The sequence below is a fragment of the Penaeus chinensis genome, chromosome 18 (assembly GCF_019202785.1).
Source record: "Penaeus chinensis breed Huanghai No. 1 chromosome 18, ASM1920278v2, whole genome shotgun sequence".
Classification (NCBI taxonomy): Eukaryota; Metazoa; Arthropoda; class Malacostraca; order Decapoda; family Penaeidae; genus Penaeus; species Penaeus chinensis.
The window spans coordinates 25,398,504-25,416,003 of NC_061836.1; the positions used below are offsets into that span (position 1 = coordinate 25,398,504).

The following is a 17,500-nucleotide window of genomic DNA, read 5'->3' on the forward strand; positions in this document are numbered from 1 at the left end:
GAAAACAATACAACGTTACCCGGAATTCTGCCTTGGACACAGGCTGTGTATCTGACGGCGTGGATTCCGGGGGCGGTTCTGCGGCTGTGGCGAAAGGGGGGAAGAGGGCCGGGGGGAGGAATGGTGTCAAGAGTCACCAGTGTCAACAAAGAGAATCCTGTGACGTCATAACGGTGGGTCCACCTCTTCCTACCCGTCCCTCGCGCCACGCACCCCCATCCCCTTCCCCCTCGGATCACATGGCGAGTTTAAATTCCCGCCACATTTTTGTTTTCTTTCACGCGTTTCCATTTTTCGTTTGTCCAAGCCCACCAGACTGTAAACAAAGGAATAAATTGAAAGAGTCGAACGTAAGGAAGTATTGAAATGTAATGAGTCACAATTGAGGAGAAGGAAGAAGTTGCAGTGGCTGGGGAGGGAGAGGAGCGGGGCCGGGGGGAGGGCTCCGCCTGGAGGGGGGTTCCGGCCGTGAGAGGGGAGGGAGCAGTAGGGAGGGAGAGTCCCCCAAGGAAACTACAATCTCGGTCTCTCAGTATCACGCGGGATTTCGAACTGGTATTTGGTGTGCGCGCGGCGTCGTTGCGGATCTGTGCTCGTTGCCGTGGCCGTGTTGTAGTGGGATGCGAGACCATGCTGTTGACATGCTTATTAGAATGGTGCTTCGTTGTGAGTGCATAGAGAGCCCCCTGGCAGTTTAGAACATATACTGTGCTTTGGAGGCATTGGAAGGCTATTTGCATGTGTCGTATTCACCAAAGACGTTCCGAAAACAAACAGGATGTCGCTCACCTACTGCAGCGTCTACAGGGGATACCAACCTTCATACCTCAGGTAAAGAGTGAGCCTTTGGTGAGCGTGAAGGGAAATTGTGTCGGTGCAATGTCCATTAGAAAATTCCTTAAAACGTCAGTATAAATGTGACAAGACGCTTCATATAGGAACATGTTACTGGTCAGTGGGTATCGCCTGATTGAATACCAAGAGAGGAAGGCCATGTTTACGTACTGAAATAACCTCACTCGTGCTATTTTTCATATCAGAGCCCAATTAGTCAATCCACATGTCTGTCCCGTGAATCATTGAATATTTCTTTTGGTCAAAGAGTCGATTCTTGTAATGGATGTGGTATTTCCGAGTTCCTCTCGGTGGCGAGAGAACACGGTAACGAATTCATCCACATCAGGTAAGTCGTTACCGCCTTATTAGATGGATAAGCGGCAGTAACGCGTTACCATCTCGAATGCACGTGACTCGTTTAAACGGTTTGATCGGGATGTGTTTGGATTTGCGTGAGGAGCGAGAGTATCCATTATGTAAATTTAGTATATGTGAGGCAAGCAGTAGCGGCCGCCTTCTCTCTCACCTCTCAAGCCACCTGGAGCTGGCTGACATTATGCCGCCGCGCGACCTTTAAAGCTCAGTGTTTTTGCTTGTGGATTTTGCTAGGTTTGTCCATGGGTTACGTGGGGCTCATACAGGAGCCGGGGAGTTACCTGGATCCCTTTTTTAGTTTGTACAGAGAAGGGGAATGGTGGCATTTGAGGAGAACGTTTGCCTGGTTATGCTTCGGTATGCCGTCGGGATACTGTTAGGAAGCAGAGCGTGAGAGGGAAAATGTCGAAGGCGGGAGATGAAGGTTAAATCTAAGCTTGTAGGAAAGTGAATTTAAGCGGTAGAGACGCGGTAATATTAATTAAAAAGGAAGAGGCAATGAAAAGTGACATCTGCCCTTGGTAGAAGCTAATCACGTTCAGCAAGGAGGCAGGTCGCTGGGTCGCCTGCGGTAGGAGACGTGATGGCGATGACCTTGCTATGAAATGGATATTGGATAACCATTTTCGTGCTATCCAAGTCCTGTGCTGCCACATTTAACCGTAAGGTATAGCAGGTGACTCCCAAATAGTTTTTTTTTTTTTTTTTTTTTACATAAATTCGTGTTGTTCATAATATTTATGTTCCACGCCCTCTTTTTTAGGGGGGGATTGCATCGCTTGCATTAATCCCTTTCAACAGAGGCACACGTGCTTCCGCGATTCTCGGGGCAAAATGCGCACGACTTCGTCAGCGAAGAATCCCCGCGCCGTAAACAGACAGATGTGTGATTACTTTCCTGGCTTTTGGGCAGTGACCTTAGCCATCCCTGATAAGTAGTATTTTAAGTCAAGCTGTTTTCGACAAGCCTCATTGATGGATGAGTCATGGTGTCCGGCTCACGCGAATTTGGCGCATAACGATCCTGATCCTTGTACCCGGACCGTCCCGCCCTTCCTTATGCAGCTCGGCTTGGGTGATTTGTGGCTCTGGCCGAGTGGCGCCGCGCGCTGAGGAGCTGCAGAGATGCTGTTCAGGGGAGACATATGATGCAGTGCTGGAAGGATGGGTGCCGCCTAGCAAAGGTCATCCGTCGGCAGTGGTGGGCGTTGAGGACTAATAAGGAACCGCTGACTCGCTTGCACCTCGCAGGCCGGAGGAGGCAGTTCGCTTGGCATGGCTCGCAGTTGCCTTCACCTCTGCCGATACTGTTAGATTATGACATGGAGGCACAGACCTACCTTTTTTTTCTTATCTCTACGTGATAAAGCCGATATCACGTATCATCCCGAAAGAGCGCGGTCGTGCCTACCGTGGATAATAACACGGCGGAGCAGCTGGAACGAGTCACACGTTAAATGTCGTCCAGGTGGTGTTGCCAGAAGCTCTCCCTTAATTATTTGTTTGGAGCCAGGTATTGTCACTATGGCGGAGGGGGAGAAAGCGACGAATTATCGCTATTAAGTTTTACTATGTGCGCTAATTAAGAAAACCGCGTCCATTTTGCAGAACGGAGAAGAGGAGGCTTGGAATTCCAGTATTGATAAAACTAAAGTGTAGGAGAGAAAGGATGTTTAAGAGGAAGAAAGAAAGGATACGTAAATAAAGTGCAAGTGGAGAAGAGCAAGATGGCGCAAGGGAGAGATAAGAGCGGCGTAGTGCTTGAAGGAAAGGGGGGGGGGGGGGGGGAGGCGACGCTGTAGCAGGGAGAGCGCCAGGAGAAACCGCGTCGGGATCAGATCCGGCTCTTGGTACTCTTTAGGCAAAAGTGAGACGGTGTTGTGGCGGCGGTGCGGGTATATTACTGCCTCATCTGACTTATGCTGTCTGGACGAATGTGCTTTTCTCTGATGTGTGTGTGTGTGCGTGTGCGTGTGCGTGTGCGTGTGCGTGTGTGTGTGTGTGTGTGTGTGTGTGTGTGTGTGTGTGTGTGTGTGTGTGTGTGTGTGTGTGTGTGTGTGTGTGTGTTGTGCTGCGCTGTGTTTGTGCTTGTTTGTTCATGCATGTTTGTATTTGTGCTTGCTTGCTTGGACACGCGTGTTATTCCTGTGCTGTCCATGTCTTTATGTCTCTGTGTCAGCGTGCACGATCACCCTTACATTGGCATGCGCGTCGACGTCAACAGAACCGGAATCGACTCGAATCGGCCCATTACTTAGCGATTGTTGCATGGCACGGCGAAAGTAGGTTGGGAGAATCAGGGAACCGTCGAGCGTCTGCGGTCCTGCCAGGTGAAGGCGGTGGCGAAGGCGGTCGGGCTAGAAAATGGCCAAGACTATGATGGAGAGTGGCAGTCGGGTGTGCTCCGCGGCTTCTCGAATGCGGCAGACCTTCGAAGTGCTAACCGTATTTTGTTTGTTACGGGACCGGCGAGCGTTCGGGGCGTACGATCTTGATCCTGTCTGACCCTCGCGGTTCAGCTTGATAGCGTGAGGTTGCGATGCGTTTGTTTACTGTTGATGCCAGTGTGCCTGTGCTGCCATGTTTGGGCGTCCGGGTACTTAAGAGCATGGGCATCGTGCGCTTTAATAAATTACGGAAATAGAACCGGTTATGCCTTGATTAGATTCATGTATACGCACACACACACACACACACACACACACACACACACACACACACACACACACACACACACACACACACACACACACACACACACACACACACACACACACACACACAGATACATACATATACTCTTGACTTTGTGAAGCGCACTTGATGATCTTCTGTGATGGTTGAGTCGGTGCAGAGACTCGGGTCCGGTTCGCTGGCGTCGTCGAGCGAGAGGGACCTCCGAGGCGTCCACTCTCCCATTCACTTAACCTCCAGCTCCAAGCACGTGGGGCGCCACTCCCAAACTCGCCGTCAGAATGTTACTTTCGTTTATCCTGTAGGTGTGCATGTCCGGTCCCTTTACTTTTTTTTTCACCTATCGGTAAGGTATTTCCTGATAGCGCCGGCCCCTCCTCCCTCCCTCCCACATCCGTGTAGGGGCGGAGTCTCCCTCAATGGTGGTCGACGTGCGCCTCTCGTTTCGCCTTTATTATTTGCCTTTCTTCTGGCTGCATCCGGGGCTCCGCGTGTCGCCTCACATACCCTTGCCTTAATATTCCATTCCAGCCAGGAGTTACTAAGCTCTCACTTCACCCGTCAGCCTGTTAGCATCGCGAACACGGAAGATACAAAGAGCCAGGCCGTTTAAAATTTCAATCGCCAGATCCGCAGTTACGAAAATGGTCACGTGCGCCGTGATATGAATATATCCCTGATCCGTGCAGGTCATGCGCGGTTCATGCAACGACCATGACCCTCCTCCACCTTTCAGAGTTACCTAATCTCAGTGCTCAAGAAAGAGTCGCAGTAATATTGGTGTCTTCCTTTCGACATATTTATCTGTTCATCTGTACAACTATGTAGTTGTCTATTTATCTGACTCTGTTTCAGTATATCCATCTATCCACGCACCGCTCTCGTGCACACGCGCACACAGACGCGAGCGTGCGTGTATGAAGTGCGAGAAATCGTGTAACGTACCGTTTACTAATTCAAAATGCACCATGCTTTGAAGGTTTATTATTGTATATTAACAGCATGGATGTATGTCGTGGGCGGTGAGCGAGGTCATGGTTGTGATGATTATCTAGGCTGGCACGCCCATCCCCGCATGCCGCTGCCATGCGCACCAAGTTCACGCCCCTGCAACACTAGACCTAACCGTTATGATCCTCCCTTGAAAGCCCGGGCGTTTGAGACTCCCCGCGCGAATTAACGCACCCACCCATGCGCATGCTGCTGTACTCATCCACACGCACGCCCCCGCTGTGCCCCGCCTCCAAACACACCCGCAAGCAGGCGATATCGCATGAGTGGCTGTATCAACACAAAGGACTATTTTCATGCCAGAGAACGAATATCGAAATGTTGGGAAAATCATATTTAGATTTTATTTTTAAAATGTTTAGTCTTATGCTCTGGGCTCGAATGTCAAAGGATTTATTTATAGTTATGGTGGAGTGACTAGAGAGAAAGGTTTAAGAAGGACTTACCTCCTGACTCTGTGGCTCGCGGCGTTATTTTTAACGTCTCATTGGCCTTGCACTGGTCAGGAGACTTAAAACGAGATACTCGAGTTAACTGGCAGGCGAGAAGGACACGCTTCATTTTTTCTGGTCATCTCTCACCATTCTTACCTCGCTCACTGTTCTCCCAGAAGCCTGTTTGACGAAACCTTTATTTCCTCGTGGTGTTTTCTTTTAATTTTCTGGTCTTCGTGTTGCCGGATTTCTGTTCTATGTCTAGTTTGCATAATCTCCGTTTCCTCTTGTGTTCTTTGTTCTTCGTCTCCTTTTCTTGGCCCCCTTCACTTCCGCCCCTTTCCCCCAACAATCCGTGACCTTCGCGTTAACAGGAAACCGTTTGTTGATAATTATGAAAAAATCAACGAACATTTCCTGAGTAACGTGTGTTTGTTGAGTCTCATTATTTATTCTGTGGATTGTGGTTATTCTTTCCTCCTCCTCTTCCCTATTCCTCTTGATGGATCCTTCGATTTATTTTCCTAACAGTGTATCCTAAACTTCCCTGTTCCGTCTAATTCTCATGCAAACGATACCATTCGTCAGGCACGAAGCCGCCCTACGCCCACCCCAGTCCGTACTTCTGGGCCTGTTAGTTGCCTCATCGACACGCCCCCGGCAAACAGACTCGTCTTACCAGCGCATAAAAACCTTGTCTCACCGCTACGCCCTCGCATGGCCGATTCGATCGCCAATAAACACTTCAGCAACATCATTTTAAAGTTAAAAAAAGTGAATGTCTCGAAATTCACTGAGTTACGACACGGGACCTGGTTAGAGAAAATGTAAGAAACAGGAAAAAGGGAAGCTGGTCATAGGAGAGACTCTTCTAGTCTCGCCCTATCAAACTGGCTTTTGCTCTGACGACTTCTTCGCTGCCATAAACCTACTTTCGTCGCCAGTTTTTCCTGCGATTGTTTAAAACGCTTTAACCCCTTTTTTAAAATGTATTAATTGATCTAAGTCCATTGCGATCACGTCACGGCGGTGAAGGCTGTCGAAGTTTCGGATAGAGGCAAATGTCGCGTGACTGATGCAATTTATGTATATCCGTGAAATGCTGGACCGTGACATTTTGGAGTGTAGAGGCGTTTGCGGTCGGCCATCATCAATCCTCTTTTTTCTTCTTCTTTCTTTCTTTTTTTCCTTGCGAGAGCCTACACTGTGTGACGGGATAAACGCACTGATGGTCACGTATCGCCGGGTAACATGGGATTAAAGGTCTCAGATTAACGGGGGTGATTACAGTCGCGAAGGTTTCCTGTTCGAGTGATTCCTGGTGTAAGCAATTGGATTAAGTGTAGATGATATCCCAGACCTCGGAATGAGTTCAGTCATTACGAAATCTTCATTTTTCCTTTCGATTTACTACTGACTTCTTGAAACACGGGCTTGAGCTCTTGTATTTATTTATCGAAGAAAATACCGGTCTCTGTTTGTTTACTCAAGGGTAAAAACAGTCTGTATTTATTTACTCGAGAGGAAAAATAGTATTGTGTGTGCTGAGGTAGCGAACTTTTATTTCTGGATATTTCTTTGTGTCTCGAGCGGCCTTCGTACGTGAAATGGGCGCGAGCGAGAAATTAGTAGGTAGTCCAACAGTCGTGAAATTTGCATATTCATGCAGCTGTGTTTTGTGTGAACTAACATCAAGAATGATGTGTGATTATAATTACGAGATTGTTGTAGGGTAGAAATTGCTAATATCACTCCCGGAAGCTTAATTGTAAATCATAAGTGACTCGAGAATAAATGTCAAGACGAAAACACAAGGCGCAAGAATACCAGAGTTCACCATGACGAAGTAGGGGGGGGGGCGGGTTAAAGATAGACTTGCACGTTATATTGTGAATCAGTGCGCATCTCTCATGCTATTTCTCTTCTTCCTCAACCCAAATCTTCACGGTTCAAGTCAGTCCTTATCATTTCCTTCTTCTCTTGCTTTATTTATGTATGCTTATGTAACTTCTTATCTAACCTTTGTTGATTCTTTTCACCGTTATTACTCTCGACGTCCCTTCTAACCTCGCCGTTTCTCTACTTGAGGATATTTACAAGTGGCACTTCTGGCTTGGGAATGTATAAACAGAGTGGAGTGGGAATGAGGCTTGAGATACGAGAGTCGGAGGTACTGCCGTCGTAACACAACGGTTTTCTTTGGATTTCTAATTTCAAAATATGGACTCGTTGTGATATATTAATCTTGGGAATAATTGTTAATAATGGTAATTTACCTGATTACGAGAAAGTCAACCGCTGGCCATATAATAAAGACGACCGCTGAGAGACCGCAATTTTCGCCAAAATGTTAACGTCTACGCTTCAATTTGAAACCTTTGCCATTGTTTACCATCACAGAAAACGGAGCGCCTGGCTGCATGACTTGTCCATTTTTAGGGTATACTAAAAGATTACTGTCGACCGACTTTTACTTGATAATTTTGAAGTATGCGTTGCTGTTTAATTACGAAATACTTATTATCTTCTCATATTATGAATTGATAGACATATTACTGTAGGATATTATTTTAGCTTTAACTTTGTCGTTTTTTTTTCTCATAAATATCTTCTTGTAAGGACATGGAGGAAAATTCTAAAGCTGTACTTCATCATTTATCATATTTAACTGATACCAGAATGGTAAGGCGAGATATAAATGACACGCGGGGCGAATATAGGGCATGACTTTATGTACCTGGTTATATCTGTAGCACTCTTCTTTCATCCAAATATTTACACAAGTGATACCCTGGGAAGGGGAGAGGTTGCAAAGGGGAAGGTTGAGGGCAAGATGGAGAGCTGACGTAGGATACAAGAAAACATGAGAGCGGAAGACGGAAGGGGCGCTGCGGGTGACCAACAGGTAAACAACCTATAGAGCGAATTTCGAAATCCGGTAAAACGGGTGTGTGAATTCTTTGTTGAGATGAGGCCGTTTGTTTGGCGCTCGACACAGTTATGACACTCATGAGGGAGGAGTGGAGCGGAAGGGAGGGAGAGAGGGAGGGAGGAAGAGCGGAAGGGAGAGCTGGAGGGAAGCGGGGGGGAGGGGAGGAGAGCGGAAGGGAGAGCTGGAGGGAAGCGGGAGGGAGGGGGGGGGGGAGCGGAAGGGAGACGGTGGGAGATAGTATGTGGGCTGTTGGATTTGAACCGGATAAGAAAAACAATGTTCTTCCCCGTCCTTGTTTTTATTTGCAAATCTAAATATGTTTGTGAAATTTATTTTATTATTATGGTGTTTGGTACATTTCTCTGTTATTTATTTTTAGTTGCAATTGCAAATTAACCATTTTAATGCAATAGTTGTAAAATTGATGCATAGTAGGCCTAATAATAATACAAGTTTGTGCATTGCCAGAGTAAGAAATTCAGCTGTTGTAAAGTAGAGCCAAGCCAATAATCCTTTGTTTTGGCGTTCGCTGTAGTTAGAGCTGTAGTGCTAATGTAGTGTTGTTTGTTGCAGCTCGAGCCGTGCTCCGCCCAGCAGGGGCCTCCTCGAGGGCATCCTTCCCGCGTCAGACCTTGCCCCCTTCCCGCCCCTTCAGAGCGAGCCGCCCAAGCCGCCCTCCCTGCCCCCTCCCGCCCACGACGAGCCGCCCCCGCGCCCGCCCGAGCGCCCTCCCAAGAAGCCCACGCTGCGCTCGCTGTTCCACGGGCCCAACGCCGACTCCGCCCACGCACACAATGGCCCATCGGCCGCCCACGCCAGTGCGGCGCCCTCCGCCCACCCCAACGCCCACGCTGAAAAAAGCAGTAATGACTCGGAGATGCGGCGGATAGAAGAGTCGGCCAATGAGCTGCGGAATCTCTCGCCCGCACGCCCATACTACTACCGTAAGCCCCCGGCTCCTGACCCGCCTAAATCTCCGGAAGCAACGGCTGCGGCCCCGGCGGCGCCAGCCTCGGCAGCGCCGGCGGCGGCGCCTACACCCAGCTCCCCACGGCCGCCGCGGTCCCCCCGCACAGCCCGCCTCCACACCTCGCCCGCTCACGCCGCCCACTTAGTGGCGCCCACGAGCCCGACGTCCCGCTCCTCCACGCCCGACCTCCCGCCGCCCCCGCCGCCGCCGGTCACAGACGGCGAGGTAGTGCTCAACGATGACCCCCTTCCGCCCCCGCCCACGCCCTCGGAGGTGGCGTCTGCTCCCACTGAAGCGCCGCCCGTGCCTCCGGATTCACCCCCGCGAGAGCGCCTCACTGGCACGCCCCCTCCAGTGCCGCGGGATGCCTCCAAGAACATCATCACGCCGCAGTAAGTAGCCCTAACATCTTGCCCTTGATGCGCTGCCCTTCTTGGTATCTCCTTGGCACTCGAGACGGGAAAATCCTCGCGCTCTCTGTGTATGATGCCCCTCTTCTGCTCTTTTATTCCCTGCTCACTTCCAATATTACCCCTAAAACATTTTCTGTTGTTTTTTATATTTTATAAATAGCAAATTTAAGTACCTTTTGGTTGATATGAGAAACAAGGACGTGAACTCTGCGCGGTTCACTCATCCCGAGTGCGCGCTCACGGTGATCATTGTCCTCGACATGCCCAGCCCGGAGGACGCATGGCTGAGGACTGGGAAACCGCATGGCGAAGTTCTCACGATGCGCATTGCAGGACCCCCCCTCTCCTCTCCCTCTCCTCTCCCTATCTTCCCCCCTCCCCTCACGCTCTCCTCCCCCTCCCCCTCCCCTTCCCCTTCCCTCCTTTTCCAGTTCTGTGGCCTTCCCGACGCAGGACGTTGTTGCTGTGATTGCTACACGATGCTACAGTGATGGTTTTTCGGTTGATGGTCAGTCAGATATTTATAATTTCCTACCATTATGTGAGAGAGAGAGAAGGAGAGGGAGAGAGAGTGTGTGTGTGTGTGTGTGTGTGTGTGTGTGTGTGTGTGTGTGTGTGTGTGTGTGTGTGTGTGTGTGTGTGTGTGTGTGTGTGTGTGTGTACGTGCGTACAAACGAGTGTTATTGTTAGAGTGAGTGTGTAAGAGTTTGTGAGTGTGTATGAGTGAAAGAGTGTGTGTGTGTGTGTGTGTGTGTGTGTGTGTGTGTGTGTGTGTGTGTGTGTGTGTGTGTGTGTGTGTGTGTGTGTCTTTTACAGTTCGGAAAATTTCCTCAGATGTTCAGGCGATTCACGTTGTGCCCCTTTGCTTCCCTCTCTCTTTACAAGGCTTTTGCGCTTTGTCTCTTGATCTTTCTTCCCGTTCCTCATTCGTAGCTTTCCCTTGTCATCTATCTCTTATCATTTCTCCCGTTTCGTCCTTTTCTTCCCTGCCATCCCTTTGTACTTTCCTTTCCTGAGCGCTTCCGTGGGCGCGCACGGACGTCAGACGGGAAAGAGCCGAGCGTGGCGGACATCGTCCTCTTGGAAGGCGTGAAGGATTCTTCCGAGGCGGGGATAAGAAGTCGCGGCGCCGTAACACACTCCGGCGGCAGAGCGTGGAGCGGCTGCGGTCACGGAGCGGGGTCGGGCCTCCTCCACCCGCCACTTCGTCGCCGACAAGCACCTGCCTTTTATGACAGACACGCACACCTGCTCACAGCTCACGGCACTCCTGTGTGGGTGTTTCTCCGTTTCGTTGCCGGATGGAGGAAGATGATTGGCTTGTTTTCCTGGGAAGTCTGGGGCGTTGGTCGACGAGGCAGCCCTGGGGGAACACCGGCAAGGCTGGCGCATTAATTCACCCGGTCACCGGGTGGGAGGAAGGCTGTGAGATACGGAGGGGTCATGGGGTGTGAAGCCATAACACTCCGGGTAGTTTTGTTTTTTTTCCCGAGGGATAACTTATAGCCTTTATATATGTGTAAACAGGTAGAGCCAGTAGATAGCTAGACTCGTTGATACTAATATTGATATGTAGATAAATTTATATTTTTAGATGGATACTTAGATGTACATTTTGATTCTGGATTTCGTATTATGCAGATTTAAGGCATTATTCATAACAAAACACTCAAGAAGAAGCGAACGTCCAGCTATATGCTGGATTACTAGATTACTAGAAGAAATTTCGGTCCGTATTCTCGCTCCGGGAGGACCGGGGTCAAAGGTCGGGAAGGACGGCGCCCCACGGAGAAGATCTCTGGGAAAACGACTGCGAGGCACCTCCGTTATAGCTGACGCGCACTGAGGATTCCGACGTTACTTCCACGGGTTCGAGTGTAAGCGTTCTGGGCGGCGTCATGATGCGGCCGAGTCAGCGGGAGCGCAGAGCCCCGGGGATGAATGCGACAATGAGCGGGAAACAGAAGCGAGGCGGCCTCAGGAGGGCGTCTGTTGTGGAGCGAGCCCTGGCGTGGGGCGGGGAGCGAGGAGGCCTACGACATGCAAGCCCCTCGACCGTATAAAGCCTTTGTAACAATCGTATACGCATACAATGTACGCCACTTTCACACGCGCATTACCTGCACGGCTTTACCTGTACGCTCTCCCCCTTTTTAGCTGTGATCCGACAAGTGAAAGTTGTTTAAAAAGGACGAACATTCTCCCTCTTTTAGGGAGAGGGTTTGTATGTATGGTCGGCCATATTTCTGGAACGACAGGACAAGGGAATGCGAGCAGACACGTCGTGTTTTGCTTTACATTCTTCTTTTAGCTTTTGCTTTTGAAGAGTTTTTTATTATACAGAAAAGGCTTGAGTTGAAATGTTCCTCGTTTCGTGTGATTCTTTGGGTGAGCTGTGTGGGGATGATCATGTGTGTCGCTGCAGATGTTTGTTACCGAATGTTCCGAAGATAAAGTAAATGCGCGATCAAAGATATGGTCAATTCCTTTTCGGTTGTGATGTCGTAAGGTCTTTTCTCTTATGGTAATTGTCGAAAACTCGTCTTATAGTTTCTTCACCCAAGGTTACAGCCTTTTCATTATGTACTTGTTCCTAAGGAGGTACAAAGATGTGGATACAAATATTCTTAAAGAAAAAAAAAACATACAAAACAGCCTCAAAAGAAACGTACCTAATCTGAGAAAAATAAAAATTGAAGTGCTTGTTTCTAGAAATATTAGGCTTGAGACACACAGGCACATTGGAAGTTGGATTATCCGAATCTGATTTATCCATCTGAAAAGGAATGATTTCACTGACACCGAGGCTGATCAGCGGAAGGTGGCAGCGCTGGTCCGTAGACTTCTGGCACGCAGCGAAGGCTAATGAGTTCATTACGGGCGGGAGAGGGAGGGATGTTAGCAACCCTCGACCACTTCCTCCGGCGACGCGGCGGCCGTAGTTCCTGGTTTACGGAGCCCGAGGCGTATGCGTATGTCTGTCAGTTTGTCTTGTCCCTTCTGGCACTTTTAGGTATCGTAGCATGCCATTGGAGCAGGATTTCCTCGTTTCCCTGGTGTGATCCTCCGCGGGCGCGTGTGTTCCGTGTTGTGTGGTTCTTCGCGTGGGATTTTCTATCGCTTCACAATTAACATCAAACTCGTGCCCTTTCCCACGTTTTACTTCGTCACTCCCTTATCTCTCTGGATGCTTGCCGATACACTATGTGCGGTATACGGGGAGGCATTGTTCGTCCCCGCAGTATCCTTCAGACTGTCTCCTTTTTTCTTCACTTTTTCACCACTCTTCCTTCTCCTCTTTCTCCGTCTCCTCCGTGCTGACAAGGGGCTTTTTCACCGATTCTCATTCTTACATGTATGTTTATTCATCTTGCATTGTTTCCTCTGAGTCCGGGCGGCCTTCGGGAGTTGCCAGGCAGTTGGCGTGCGAGCGGCGCCGGGGAAACAGAACCAGTGATTTCCAATTTCCAATCGCAGGCCATAACGCCTTAAGAGTCAGCCGCCGTGACTCTCTTGGTTCGTTGTCGCAGCTGTATCAATTTATGAGTTTTTGCCGAGACTGTGAGAGTTTTGCGGCTGAATTTTGTGCCGGATGATGCGTGCTGTCTTTTATCATTGAGACATTGAAAGTGGAAGTGTGTATGCTTAAAAAAAACGAGGGGATGATGGTGCTAACTCGTTTAAATATATATTTATTGGGGAATTTAGTGTTTGCGGTTACAGACACATTATCACCGGAGTAAAACGGCTGCTCATAAATTATTCTCTCATTTAAAAATTACTTAATCTTTCTTCTCAGTATTATTATTTGGCACACATGTTGTATTCGCTCACGGTTGTGCTAGTTTTGCTTTTGCGCTTGTATTGCTTTCACCATTACTGTTATTGTTACGGTTGATTGTTAATGCTGTTATAGACGCTGTTATCAGTGTACCATCGCCACTTGCCAGGCTCCACCCGTGGCTGTACCTATACCTTCACCTGCTTCGTGCTTTGCAGATAGGTTCCCAAGGGTTTTCTAACTTTAGACTACACAAACACAGGTAAATATCCCAGAGCCTCCTTGCATTCTTAAGTCTAAAATGTATTATCTAGTGGTTTTAAGAATGTGAGTGACGGTTGGGATAAAAAAAAAAAAAAAAAAACTGAAAATAATGGAAGAGAAAAATATCCGAAGTGGTCACCCCTTCTGTCGCGCGGGCTCGGGGTTTGACGCAACGTTCCGGGCCAGTCGTCTATCGTCTCTGAGTATGTAAGGAACCGCTCTGCGTTGCTCCCGGAACACTTATTGGAGTGCGTTAGTGTATGTGTTTGAAGTGACAGAAGATTTTGCCGTGCCGAGTATCACGTGGGATGATTGTGTTGTTTTGACATGGCTCACTGTGCACGGATTATCGTGTTATTTTATCTGTGTGTGACATTTTGATAACTACAGTGCTTAGTGCGATATCGGACTGATATTTTTTCCTGTTGGAGAAATAGATACATCATTACATCATGTGTTAGTAGTTTGAAGGAAAAGAGGTTTAAAAGTGGCGTGCCTTTAGTAACCCTTTGAGGATGACAATCGAATTTTCTGTGAACAGACGAGACAGAATTCTGTACCATTCTCAATTACTAAGTGATGGTGATCAGTGATTTTTCTCTAGGAAAAGTTTAGTTCATATTAATGATTTGTTTGTTGCCACTTAATGGCGTAACAGCATGTGCAGCTGCTTTGTCCTCCAAGCGCACGCCCCCACCAACCTCACTCCTCATTCCTCGCCCACTCACCTGCATTCACCCCAGGTCCCTCTGCCCACCCGCATGCTGTATCTATATCCCCGTCTTCACGCATACGCTCGCCAGGCAATGTCTATAATTAGCTGTCCTTTCCTACTCCCTCTCCCTCGCCATTTCCACGCCATTTGACCGCGCCCGCACTTCTGTCCTCCTTCGCCTCTGCCACGTGCACCCATGAACGCCCCTATCATTTAAAGCCCTATTCCGCCCCCTCTTCCTCCCACGCACCCTGCCCCCCACCTCTCCACTGACCCTTCCTCTTTCCGCTGGGGCACGTGGCCGCACCACACCTGTCTGTGCCTGCGCCCGCCACCTGCCGCAGCTGCGTCGCGTTGACCGCCTGACAGCAGGGCAGCGACGGCCAGGGTTTCCTTAGTCGGCGCTTATGCTAATTCGCTGTAGAGTGGGAGTGCCAGGATGCGAAGGATTTAAATGACATTGCTACTCCTCCCCTGCTATTACTCCTACTGCTTCTGCCTCTTCCTTATTCCTTGGCTCCGCCCCCGCACTGTTGCTGCTCGAGCGACACCCTCGACGCAGCATATGTTGTTGACGGTGCAATCTGAAATCCAAGACCCACTGTCGGGGTTCATGTTATTTTAGTATAATATATCAGCAGCGAAGAGGATGTCTTGAAGGTCACATTTGCTGACGATGTTTGCCTGACGTATATCTTTGCAAACCGAAGCGCCCCGTGTGTGCTCGCTTAACCAGGCGTTTCTAAACTTAATTTACCGACAGACGTGTCCGAGACTTTTTGTTTTGCTCTTGTTAAATTTCTCGAGTCGTTATTGTTTCTCAGACGCTTTAGGCGCACGTGAATCATGACTTTCCCCATGTGGCGCCCGGGAACGGATCTTGCCTCCCGTCCTCCTTCAGAAGCAGACGCTACGCGAGATTGCTACCTCCCCCTCTTCCCACTCCCCCCCCCGTCCCCCTTCCATTTCTTCTTTTCTTCCCTCTACCCCTTTCCTTTCCCCTCTCTCTCATCTGCCCCTTCCCCTCACACTTCCCCATCTCGTTCCTCTTTTCCTTTCTCTTCCTCTTCTCTTCCTCTTCCCTTCTAGGTTTTCTTCCACTTCTCCTCCTCCTCTTCCTTCTCCTTTCTCTTCCCCTTTCCCCTACCTCTTCCTCGTCGTTTTCTGCCCTTCCACCTCCTCTTCCTCCTCCTCCTCCCCCTCCTCCTCCCTTATCTTCCCTTCCCTCTCCCCTTCCCCCAGCTCTTCCCTCTCCCCTTCCCCTCCCCCTCCCCCAGCTCTTCCCTCTCCCCTTCCCCCTACCCCAGCTCTTCCCTTTCCACTCATGCTTCTCTTGCATCCTGTACCAACGGCCTAACCTAAGTGGAAATTCAAGTTGGGACTGCGTAAGCATGCCATGCATACTTAGTGTGCCGTTATTTCTTTTTATTTCGACCTGCATTGACCTGGATTATTCGTTACTGCAAACCTTTTGGCCGGAAAGTGTCCTTCACGTTTTCGTATTTCTGCGCGGGCCGTTTTATCCTTCAGTTTCTCGTAACGTGAAGGGCGCGAGGCTGCCATAGGGAGGCGGCGCTGACGGCGAAGGGGAAGGGATGTGTGGGCCGCATGCGGTCTGCAACAGCCACAAGGAGATGGATGATCGGTTTACACCATGAGGCACTCGGCCCTCCTCTTCTCTCCTCTTCTCTCTCCTCTTCTTTCGGTTTGCCCTTGTGGCTTCTGTTCCCGGCGTTCTTTACAAACCCTACTATTTTTGGGCTTTGGCTTACTCCCTGTCGGATCTTTCTCTCACGTTAAATTCGTGTCTTCCCGTCTTGGCTTTTCTCGCCACATCCTTGCAATGCAACCCCTAGTTTGTTGATATTAATAGTGAAGCTTACGGGTGTGTTTATTCTACCTGTTCGTATCTACATAGATCAGTCGATATAAATATCTACATACACAAATACGGTACTATTTTTGTGGCAATTATGAAAGCTTTTACATTCTGCTAGTACAGAAAATCTGAACATCTTTTCCTGTTGCTTTTGTCGTCTGTCAGTCACAGCTTTTCTCCTCTTAATTGCTCCCCATCAGGCACCCTCATAACTGCGATAAAAGTGGAGCGGTAATAGCGAGAATGTATATTGCATTGTCAGTGCATGCTGCTGCTGCCTATTTTTAACTAGGAAGCTTTTGATCGATTCTAATAGCCAATTTGATCGAATGAATCCTCTGTCTACTATGCCCTTGATCATTTTCCCGTTGGAGTAGGAGTGGAACGGATCCCGTCGCTGTCTCGATCAGTCGACACAATAGGGCGTCAGTGTCTCTGGTGTTCCGCGAGTCCCTTGCGCGCACCAGGGAAAGCGACCACAAGAATCTGTAACAGAGCCAGTAGGATCCGCGGCCCCGCCCCCCTTTGTGTCGCGGAGGAAGGCGGGTCGTGGCCTTTCGGGCTGCGGTTCGGCCTTGCGCTGCTCCTTACCGTAAGGAGCGCCAGCGCGGGCCGTCGCAGAGGCGCTTTGGCAGGTCTGTCGCTCGCCCTTAGTCGCCCGCGGTACATTCGATGAATTTCTGCATTGTCTTTAATATTTTCTCGGTAAATGTTTTTGCACGACGTGTATAACGTTTGTATTTCCTCTGCTGCGAATGTTGTGTAATTCGTGTCATCTCGCCGGAGGAAACCGAGTAACCTCATGAGAAAAGCCGCCGTTTGTTAGCGCGTCGTGATCAGATGACTCGGGCGGGAAGTTCTCACAGGTAGAGTGCGTCGCGGCCGCAGAATATCCCGTCGTCGCCATCCCTTTTTCATTCGGGAATTTCCCTCCCTCGTTCGAATGCGTTCGCACGATTAGGCGACTCGCGGCAGAAGAAGGACGCGCCGTCTTGGCTGTCGACTGGGCTTTCGTCAGCTTTGGACATTTTTCTGCTTCTTCACCTCCGCGGAGGCAAAAAGTCACTTCCTCGAACATCACTTCCTTCTTTTAGACCGCACGCGCACACATCCACTCGCACTCTCGCACTCACAATCACACCCATACTCATATTCACATTCACACTTACACTTATATTTACAATTTGACACACAC

General features: G+C 49.4%; 1 protein-coding gene and 1 long non-coding RNA gene across 2 annotated transcripts in view; both read left to right on the forward strand.

Annotated features, from left to right (window-relative positions):
* The window catches only part of LOC125034641, a 318,066-nt gene extending 307,493 nt beyond the window's left edge, over nt 1-10,573 (forward strand). Inside the window, exons 6-8 of the mRNA XM_047626543.1 lie at nt 8,857-9,645; nt 9,827-9,967; nt 10,552-10,573. Of these exons, the coding sequence (XP_047482499.1) occupies nt 8,857-9,645; nt 9,827-9,967; nt 10,552-10,573 (952 nt within the window). The remainder of the gene's footprint in view (nt 1-8,856; nt 9,646-9,826; nt 9,968-10,551) is intronic.
* Nucleotides 10,574-13,188: 2,615 nt separating this feature from the next.
* LOC125034529 overlaps nt 13,189-17,500 on the forward strand; it is a 4,883-nt gene continuing 571 nt past the window's right edge. The window contains exon 1 of the long non-coding RNA XR_007115698.1: nt 13,189-13,969. This is a non-coding gene — a long non-coding RNA (uncharacterized LOC125034529). The remainder of the gene's footprint in view (nt 13,970-17,500) is intronic.